This window comes from Sabethes cyaneus, chromosome 3 (genome assembly GCF_943734655.1).
Source record: "Sabethes cyaneus chromosome 3, idSabCyanKW18_F2, whole genome shotgun sequence".
Classification (NCBI taxonomy): Eukaryota; Metazoa; Arthropoda; class Insecta; order Diptera; family Culicidae; genus Sabethes; species Sabethes cyaneus.
Window position 1 is genome coordinate 244,136,555 of NC_071355.1, and position 10,931 is coordinate 244,147,485.

A 10,931-nucleotide genomic window follows, 5' to 3' on the forward strand; every position below is an offset into this window, starting at 1 on the left:
ATGTGTAAACATTTAACATTGAGCTTTTTTCCGAGCAGATGGGGCTGTGAAAAGTTTCCCCATAGTTAGTACGTGCTGCAAGTATATGTTCACTGAAGGTCGTGGCGTTTCACCCCCTTTTAACCACAAATCGTAAAACGCTGTGAAATAGGTAACTCCTTGTTTTGCATTTATTTTTTCAACAAATCATCACATTATTAGACAAGCATCTCAGAATAGACCCCAGTGTTTCTTGTGTTCCTTGATGTGCACAGTCACTGGGACGTGCTTCTCGACGTACACTGGCTTCTGGACGTACACTGGAACTGGTTTTTCAACATGAACTGCGTACGGTTTCGGGACCTCGACGTATTCCTTCTGGACAACTGGAACTTTCACTTCCACTGGGTATGGGACTGGACGGTCAACATGAACTGGGACCTTCTTTTCGACGTAAACCGGGACGTTCTTCTCGACAACCACGGGGACCTTCTTTTCAACATGAACCGGGTATGGAACCTTCACTGGAACTGGGACGTGCTTTTCAACTTCGACCGGGAATGGAACCGGGACTTTCTTGGTGATGGTGGTAGATACATGCTTCAGCTCGTGGTGGTAATCATCGTGGTCGTAGAGTCCGTGATGGTTGCTGTCATATCCGAAATCGTCATGATCGTTGCTCAACTCCCAGAGACCGCGTTTCTCCTTCTTGCCGTTGGAATCGTCGACTGCCGCACAGGAAACGAGGGCCAAAGCCATTGAAAAAACAATAAACGCCTGTAAGTTGAAGTCGAAAGAATTAATAATTTGGCCGATAAATTTCACGATTCAGTGATTATTTGTTGCACTTTATTACCTTCATGTTGGAAGCTACAGTTTCGATGGTACTGCACTCTTAACCGATGAGATGATTGCAAGCGAATGATATTTTTTGACTGCACGGCAGGTGCTTTTATATGTGTTTCTATAATTATTTTAACGGGAGAGTTAGGTTTTTAAACTCAGACGAAAACTTATGCAATTAAATGCCTCTGCTGCTTTGCCAGAGCCTCATCACTGTGTGATGAATTCAATAAAGGAATTTCGTTAATCCTTCACAGTTCACTTAACCTGCCAACAGCCGGCTTCGTTGGATTTTCATTATCAGGTGAAGGTCGAACCTATTTTGGCGGATGCACAAGGTGTTACGTGTTCAGATAATAAGGTCACTTTTATCTTCTATGCTATGTAAGATAATAAATTATATTAGAATTACAATATAAATGATCTTTTCTAGATTGTCAAACACAAAACTGTTCGGATTTTTTGTTATGTCAGTGAAGATTTTAATTTCAATTTCGAAATATTTAGTGAGTGCTCTATGAGAGCACTCTCCCTCCCATGAACAAAACAAATATGTCTCCATAGAAATGTAAGCAGATTTTTTCAACAATCTAGAAAAAAATAAGAAGTGTTCATCAAATTTTCTATACAAAAAAAAACGTTTCAAAGAAAAGTCAGAAAATCTATGTTCTAAATCAAGAAAAAATTCTAAAATATTTTTCTGTTATTCGATAATCTTTTCACATGAAGAAAATTTTATCATTAAATTTGCCAATTACTGAAGTTTTCTACTGCAGAGGGAAACTGCATCCAGATCATATTTTTGTTTATAATTTCATAGATAAAGGTTCTGTTTTACGATGTTTCATTCATGAATTATTGAAAAAGAACTAAAAATCAATCTAGAAATATAAGAGATCAACGAATTTATTATATACTGTATTCGTTCATAAGTCCACGAACCATATCCGTGCACTTTGACAGCAATCAAAATAAAACAAGGTAATATTTGAATATAATACTTTTGTGGGGAAAACATACTCTTAATAGATAGTACTTTAAATTAAATCTATGGTTGTTGTTCTAATGTTGCCAACACACTCTTACACTTATCTTACATCTTGAATTCATCAAAGAGACACATATAAAAGTGCCATCGATGCAGCCAAAAGGCATCATTCGTTTGCGATCATCTCATCGGTTCAGAGTGCAGTACAATCAAAACTGTAGCTTCCAACATGAAGGTAACAAAGTGCAATCAACCTCCACTGAATCATGAACTGTATCTATCAATAATTAATTCTTTCAACTCCAGGCGTTTATTGTGCTATCTATGGCTTTAGCCCTCGTTTCCTGTGCGGCAGTCGACGATTCTAACAGCAAAAAGGAGAAACGTGGCCTGTGGGAATTGAGCAACGATCATGACGATTTCGGATATGACAGCCACCACCACGGCCTCTACAACCATGATGAGCACCACCACGAGATTAAAACCATTACCAAGAAAGTGCCGGTTCCATTCCCAGTTGAGGTTGAAAAGCACGTTCCCGTTCCAGTGAAGGTCCCATATCCAGTGCATGTCGAGAAGAAGGTCCCAGTCGTTGTGGAGAAGAAGGTCCCGGTCTACGTCGAGAAGAAGGTCCCAGTTCATGTTGACCGTCCAGTTCCATACCCAGTCGAGGTGAAAGTTCCCGTTGTCCAGAAGGAATACGTCGAGGTCCCGAAACCGTACGCAGTTCATGTTGAGAAGCCAGTTCCAGTGTACGTGCAGAAGCCGGTGTACGTCGAGAAGCCAGTTCCGGTGACCGTGCACATTAAGGAGCACAAGAAGCAGCACTGGGGTCTGTTTTAAGATGGTTATGTTTAGGCGTGACGGTTTGTTGAGAGGGTAAATAAAAAACGGATGTAAATATTTAATTGAATAGTCTTGTTTATGTAACGTGTTACGTGTTAATTCTCATTATCACATGACCATTTTGTATTTTGTATAATATTATTAAGATTTGCATTAATGAAGTCTACGTAGCATATGAGAGATGGCTCAATTGGGTCCAAGGTTAATGTCTTCGACAAAGTTGTTCAGTAAATCAAGGATTTTTCATTGGATATTTTGGAATTTTCTCACTATGAGTCACTAGCATACATTTAATTTTTTTATATAAGCTGTATCTTGCTGTTGCGGAGGCTACATACGAAACAGTTTCTAAATTAATAGCTTGCATACTTAGTACCAAAGTTAAAATATTCTGGCAAATACATTTGTGAATCAATTTATGGTTAGGTGTCATTAGACCATTGTCTTAGTCACTAGCATCTGCACCTACGTCCAGCACTGCTAGGCGAACTGCAAGGCGATTGTATATTCCTGCAGTTGTCTGCACCATCACGGATCAGACTTGACCAAACTTGGATACCTTTGTCTGAATTACCCTGCCTTTATACCAACAATTCCTTGGAAAACTTAGGTCAACAAAAATCACAATGCTTCCTATCTGTATCTAACAACTGCTGGCAAACCATTTACGATTTACTCCTTCTGGTAAGGTCAGGGATATACTTAGCCAACAATTGCTTCTAAAAGAAGTTGACCAGCGCTTGCGATGACTTCCAGGCACTCCTCCGGAGGTGATTTTTTGTTTTGCTTGATTAAAGTCACTAACAGCTTGGATCATTCGTGACTTCTGCGGGGTTGCGATTTGAACCCGGGTTCTCGGCGTGAGAGGCATGAATGCTAACCACTATGCCGGGACTGACCCCTCCGGAGGCTGATGTTATCATGTAATATGTTTCGTGCCATCTTTATCTCAACTCTGGTGTGCCCCAAGGCAATAATATGGGGCCTTTGCTATTTACACTGTTCTTTAATGACGTAACCTTATTGCTGGGTGTAGGTGTAAAGCTAGTATATGCCGATGATCTGAAACTGTATTTTGTTGTAAGATCGATCGATGCTTGCCGCCGATTGCAAGAGCTGTTGGATATATTTGTAAGCTGGTGCCGTCGAAACTGGTTACTCATTAGCATCGCTAATTTCTCCGATATTATTAGAGAAGCAAAACAAAAATATTTTTCGTTGGGGGCAATATAGTTGCCACTGTCTTATAAAGGGTTAAATGTATAGTTTTGAGTGTTGAATTAGTATCAGAAAATTGCACGAAGTCATACATCACGCATAGCATAATAGATCATCGCATGCGACGGACACGGTCTGTCCCATATAGAAAACAATAACGAAACAGATATTTCGGGTCTCTCTGGGACGTTGTTGAAAACGATTACAGTATTAAAATGTATTCCCCGGTAGAACTCGCGGATATTTACCTTTGTTATGGCTTCGCTAATTATGAAGCGACGACAGCCCAGCAGGAATATCGTTGTAGATTTTCTTATAGTCGGCTACCTAATGCAAGTAAGTGAATACAAATCCAGAAGTGTTTGTTATGTTAAGTGTAACAAAACGTTTAACGTAACGTAATGGTCTCAAGGCAAGCACAAGGTGAACTTCGGCACAGCCCCATATCATGCTGGAGGTGTGGAGCATGCTAAACTGGGTAAAAATGCATTCTTTCTACATTACAGGTTTAAGAGCTGCTACCTGCGAATAAACCTAAGTGGCTTGAGATTTACAGGATTACGCAAGAAAAAGTGGAGGTGAACCCTAAATTTATTGCCGTTGTTGTTTTTCATACGTGGCAGATTGTGCTCGTCGCATGCGGTGATCTAGTGTGTTATGCGTGATGTATGAGTTCATGCAGTTTTCCGATACTAATTCAACACCCAACACGATACGTTTAAAATTAAATTGCAACGAAACTAAAAGAGATAGGCGCACGAAGCTACCTAACATTCTGTATGTTCTTAAATGGCGTGAAATATAACTTTCGTTCAAATATGATGTCGTATATCTCAGTTGCAAATGAGATATTCAAATCAAATTGATTACTGGGGAAAAGATTTGTACGGTTTTCATACGAGACTTGCCTTGCCTTGGAAAATGTCGTAAAATGACATTTGTCTTGTGGGCCCGCAAAACGGTTGCATTCTTGAAAATATCATTGATTGGTGATGATAAGTCAATTTATGACACATTTATATTTAATTTCTCCGGATCAAAGAAGGGTCTCTATTTTGACACGGTTTCGATTTTGACAATGTATACGACTCTAATTTGTTCCCAAATTCGAAATCCTACCGTGTTCTCAAAATTTGTATACGTAAGATCCGATATTGTTTTTAGTCCATTCAACAAGCCAACTCTAATCAAGCTTAAGTCATAATAACTGTCAATTCAATTCACAACATCCGGTTGATTGAAATGATTGAATGAAGCAAATGGAAAAACAATAACGAAAGTCCATTTACTTCAGACTTCGGATTGCGTTTCACTGCTCAATCAATATTAGTAGCACTCCAGTCGTTTTCCCCACGTCCACCGGTAAACTCCCCTCTGGTTTCCAAAAACAACGCAATAAACAAATGTATGTTTCTTGCCCCGTGCCATCCAAATCATTAGGCCCAGAGGCCCAAGCGAGAAAACATCACGTTCAATCTCGTTGTCAAGGATCACTACACGGCAGGACGCATACGAGAAAGCTGGAAACGAATAAAAAAACAAGGAACTTGTTTCCCCTGGGGGATTTTCTTTAGTCCTGATTCAAGACTGTGCTTGTAGGGCTAAAGTTCAGACGGTTAAGATCAACACACCGAAGCAAAAAAAAAAACAACATAAGCAAATCTTTCATTCAATATTTACGCTCTAATGCCGAATTGTGCTCCCCGAATGTGCAACAGTTTCTCTATGGAAGCGATTGTGGCAGAAAATTATTACCGTTGATAAGGGCCATAATCCGAAGGACCGCTCACTGCTAAAGCAGCAAGGAATGAGTCCAGCCAACAGAGCGGAAGTGAAAGGAAACAAATAGCCCCGAGCGAAGCGCGCCGAAGAATCGCCTGAAAAAAAATGGACGCAGTGTCCACCCGGAAGTTTATCTTCGACCAACCGACCGACCGTCCGCCCGTCTGCCTGTCAACTTGCTGGCAACACAAGCATAAAGGAAAAGTAAAATAACTTTGCGTTGCACCCGCCGGAACCGGGGAATGGAAAATCGAAACAAATATCAACACCTTGAGTGTCGTCCGACCGACACAACCGGTCCGGTGGAAGACGATATTGTTTTTCGAGCAAATATGCAGTACATTTCCAAAACTCAAAAGAATGGCACTGTATTGAGTTCGAGTTTCCACGGGACTTCCGATATGGCGAAACGAGTTATTTATGGCCTTCAACTTTTCAGCGTACCGACTTTTCCACTTGATTTGACACGTTTTACTCCTTCCCCCGAGGACCGAACCGAACCCGGGGAAATGGTTTAACTTTTCACACTCATTCTTAACGGTAGGTATCACTGCAATGATGGGGAAAACTTTTTCCCGGGCGTTTTTCTCATTTGTGCATCCCGTTCTACGTGTCTTTCACGTCTCGGGTGTGTGTGAATGCACGCGGAGACGGGATCGAGCAAATGAAACAGAGGCAACATAATTAATTACCTTCACTTGTTTGGGTGCTTCTTTATGAGCTTTTTTCTTCAAACCATTTTCCCTTGTTCTTTAGCTCTTTCCGGCGGATCTGGCTGGCGGAATGACGTCTTAATAGGTGTCATGTTTGGGTCGGCTTGGTTTGTTTGGCTTTAGCTTATCCTCGTGTTCACTCACATGAAATAGTTCCGACAAACAAAATTTAGATTTTTCACTATTTCAGAATCGATTTGACTTTTTCCTTTGCAAACACAATAAAAATTAGACAGACTAAACCGGGCAGAAACGTCAAAGTGATGAAAACTGCAAGGCCTACTGCGCAGTTCTTCAACATCATAGGAAGGAAGAAGCAACCACCAGGGCATAAAATAAACATGTTTTAATCAACATCAGCCCGATGCTTGGCACGTCATTCGAATAACTGCACATGAAAAAGGTCAGCTGTTGTCGATTGTGTGTGTTGGGTCTGTAGAGAGCGGTTTCCAGGTGAACCGATGACAGATCTTCTGGCTGGATGGACCAGGCCAAGGCTGCGTACGATAGGTCGGTGGTTTCCGTAACCGCACATAACCTTCGCTTTATTCTGTCGGCTCGTATTTCGCAGCCTGTGTCACATGTGGAACGGGCGGAAATGGTGTCATTAGCATTTATTTGTTCCGCTCCTGGAGGGAGACACAACAGACAGTTCTGATGGTGGGTCAAATGGGGTGCGTCTGAGCGACCGATGCATATCGGAGCCAAATTAAACACATTTTGTGAAAGTGTCATGTGGTCAGAATTTTGGCTCCATGCAAGGCCAAAAGACAATGAGGCTTCCGGATGCGGTAATTTGGACAACGATTAGTTTTCGGGGGAGTGGGCGTGCATTGTAATACCAAATTAAGCCACAGACCAGAGCTCTGTAATATGTATGTAATGACAGACTGATGAATGATAATGTAATCAGATATTTTGGGGTTAGAGGCCGATGCAGGATATGAAATCAGCGCAAATCGAAAGCCCATAGTTTTGATTATTAAATCTGTATAATAATTCAATTTCAATGATTCGATTTAACAGTTATGTTATTTCGGTAATTGGTTTTCAAACCACTGTCTGCTAAAAATAGTAATCTAGTCTCAGTGATGGAGCAATTACCTCATGCCATGGCACTTATAAAAACTTTCCCAGTCTTAATTGAACATCTCATTTCTGTAGAACAGTTCTTCTGTTGTTTGTACTTCAAACTCCCTTAAAATGGTTCCATTATTTAAACTCTGCCCACCATTATTCACTAGCATTCAGTTACCCAAAAGTTTCTCGACAGAACAATAAACACTCTTAGTATTATTGATAAACTCCTAACGCAACTGCAATTCGCATCCTTCAAAGGGTTCCGATTAGCAAGAGGCTATACCGTCTAACCTTCAGATTGAAATTCATCACGTTCCATGCCAACCCCTACCCGACCCGACCCGACCAACAAACAACCATCAACGACCAAGCGAGTGATGGACAAACTTTGGACCATATTCATAAATTAGTCACAGTGGTGACATTGAAGCCGCCCGAAAACATCGGGGCATCCCGGGCTCCCGGAAAAACCGGAACAGTATTTTCTCTTTCCGGTTACGACAGTGAACTTGGCCGCATCCTGCCGGCCTGACTGCCTGCCTGCTTGAGTGAGATATTCGGTCAGTTTATGTGTATAGCCTGCTCCTGCGGGCGCCATCGCATCGCATCGGACGGGAATCGTTCGCCGTACAGGACCAGATGGCCGTTGTTGTAACACACGTCGCCGTGAGCTTGCTTGGTTTGCGAGGAGCAGGGGAATAATTTAGGTTTAGCTGCTGTTTTAATGTTTGTTTGCCAGTATCTTCCGCACTCCGATGGTTAACCTTCGATCCAGCAACAGAGAGAAAGAGAGAGCAAAGCGAAAGTCCTGGGGCTAAAAACCGCACGCAGACGGTTGCACTTCATTGTTCGTGTGCTCATATCGAAGTACCACCCGGATTGGACCGGTGAGGAGGAGAAGCCAGCGGACAAACATAAACAACGTCCTTTTGCGGCGAGTAGTGTTTGGGGTTTCGACGATATGAAGTAGATTCCCCCGGAGCTAACTAGGTGTTCCATCAGTATCACTAGAACTGTTGGCCAAGTTCGTGACACGGTCGGTTGAAAGGTTTAAATCTCTGACTCCTGTGCTGTTTATTTTGTTGTTAGCTCTGTGGACAGTGGCAGTACTTTCGACGAAGTGAGCATCGTTTCGGAACATCGGAGAAAACGAATAAATTTTCATCCGGTTATTCTTCAGTAAATAAAATTCTGGGACGGGTTAGAACTATTCAGCAGTATCTCCATTAAAATGATGAAAAATTATATCACGTTGAAGTTTGGTAAAGCCGTTTTCTTTCAGTAAACTGTTGTCAAATACTTTACCATGAGAAAAACAATTCCTCAAGCGATTGTTTCACTGAGTTTTCTTTCCCCAGTTAACTAAATGAAAGCAACTAATGTGGAAAATTTTGGGAAGTGCTTTTTCCAAATAATATCATTCCTAAATTGTTACGTTCAAAAGTTATGAATTTTTGAGATAAGCAATGCCCAAGAAAATCGGAAAATTTCGTTCGCTTGTTCCATTGGTTTTAGCTGCACAATAATAGAAGAAGCGAATCTCAAGCATAGGTAAATGCTTGTTTGATGCATCGCTGGCCGTTATCGTTCGTATCAGCGTGCAGACTATTAAGCCCGATCACTGGTCTATCCATCGTATCCTTGCCGATCTAGGCGTTCATATTCCAGATGACGATCTTGATGTCCAGCGACGAACAGCTGTCGTACGTTTCCTCCAGCTGCGCTTATAACACTTCCATCTCATCATCGGTTCTACCTTCATGTGGGACAGTACATGTTTATGATGGTGTAGATGAAGAAACGACCATTTGTCCTCAACATATACATTCTCTCGTTGATCGCTTTCAAGTCCGACACGCGACTCTGCAATCTGCATTCTACCTCTAGAAAGCCCGTTCCTAGCTTGTTGGTCTCTCCACCGCTCTGGTAAAATTGGCACTAACCGCCACGGATATTCTACACCTTCTCGCCTTCGCGCAGTGCCACGATGGAAAGCTTTCGGGATTCTAACTGATCGAGCAGCAAATTCCTCTTCTGTAGGATACCCTTACCACTGCACTCTTCCATTGTTTCAGCTCACCCTTCAGCACACAGTCAGAGATTCGGCAGGTTTAATCTAGACCCGTGAATGGAGAGTTAGAACCACATCCCCGTCTATCGACTTACAACGAGTCAGCGTGTTAAAGATAGACGAGGAACAGGACTGGACTTCTGCTAGCGCATCATTCAGCTCCTGTTCCTCTCCTTTTCTCATCTCCGCCTCATCGTTTCTTTGTTTTCCGGCAGAGAGAGGCTGCTCGATAAGAAATGGTCCACTGCATCAGTGACCGGCTTAATGCAGTAAGGGAAAATTACTGTGGAGGGCGCCCTGGTGCTCTACAGGCTCCGTTGCGTTGCGTTAAGTGTTTATAGAACCCCCTCTTCGGTACGGGTCGCATCACACCTTGGATTAGGGGTTTATCCATTCAGGTCTTTACATAATAGCAATGGATAACAGCTATTAAAACCATCCTAATTTTGGTGGTTTGGGACCCTCTGCTCTGGTTGACAGTAGCTTCAGGTTCGTCTGAACATGCCTCTACCGCCACCCGCGAAATTCAGCGATCTGCAGTTTTAGGTACCAAGCATCCGTTTCACGTCCTTATTTCATCGCCTTTGTCCATGTCGGATATTTCGAGTCGATTTTTTTTTGACTTTTCGTAGCAGAAATATTTACGTATGTTGCCCTACTAGGGCCACGCTACTGAGTCTCGAGTTGGAGCTCCTTCTTAGGTTTAGTGCCAAGGCAAACTATTTCCTAATTTAGCCGCCCGCTCCGGATCAGACGCGGTCGTGAGCCGCTCGTAACCTAGAGTACAACCGCGCACTTGGTTAAGGAATCGTCAAGCCACAAAGAGCCTCTCTGCCATAGTAAGAGACGCTCAAGGCTGACAAAGGAAGAAGAAGCGCTAAGGTTGCACGTATTACGGCTAGTACCCAAGCAACAGAATGTAGGTTCTTCTTGTTTATAACGAGAATTTGTCATATAATTGCCTATTCGCGTCCTATTCAACTCAAATTATTAACAATATCAGCGATTTTTATGACACACAATGCAAAATTATTTATTCCCTAATATTTCAATTTGTTGACTATCATACGCGATCAACCAATTTGAGCTAAGATCTATTTAAATGCTTTTTTTCATCAAAGAATTTCTAGCAGCCAAATTTCTTACGTTTTTTCGTGCGACGAAGAAGAAAATGTCGACTAATCGTAACTCACGCAAGGCATTGTCGTTATTCTACAGCCAGGAAAACTTGCCTGACCTGCAGAAATCTTGCAGAAAAATATTTGTCATGCCGTCATACACCAATACATGCACGTTAGCTTCGTAAACATTGTTGTGATTTTTAGTTCGGACGATGAAAAATTTTGATGGACGGATTTTAAAACAATACGACGAATTTAAGAAATAAAGTCAGTTGCGTAATTTCAATAAA

At 41.9% G+C, this 10,931-nt stretch overlaps 2 protein-coding genes across 2 annotated transcripts; one reads left to right on the forward strand and one right to left on the reverse strand.

Annotated features, from left to right (window-relative positions):
• Positions 1 to 210: 210 nt before the first annotated feature.
• LOC128740990 (mantle protein-like) lies at positions 211 to 841 on the reverse strand. The gene is made up of 2 exons (XM_053836566.1): positions 836 to 841; positions 211 to 756 (listed from the first exon to the last, which is right to left on the reverse strand). The coding sequence occupies exons 1-2, from the start codon at positions 839 to 841 to the stop codon at positions 211 to 213; spliced, it is 552 nt and encodes a 183-aa protein (XP_053692541.1).
• A 1,198-nt stretch (positions 842 to 2,039) lies between these two features.
• Positions 2,040 to 2,653, forward strand: LOC128740991 (mantle protein-like). Its single transcript, XM_053836567.1, has 2 exons — positions 2,040 to 2,045; positions 2,117 to 2,653. The coding sequence occupies exons 1-2, from the start codon at positions 2,040 to 2,042 to the stop codon at positions 2,651 to 2,653; spliced, it is 543 nt and encodes a 180-aa protein (XP_053692542.1).
• The last annotated feature ends 8,278 nt before the right edge of the window (positions 2,654 to 10,931 follow it).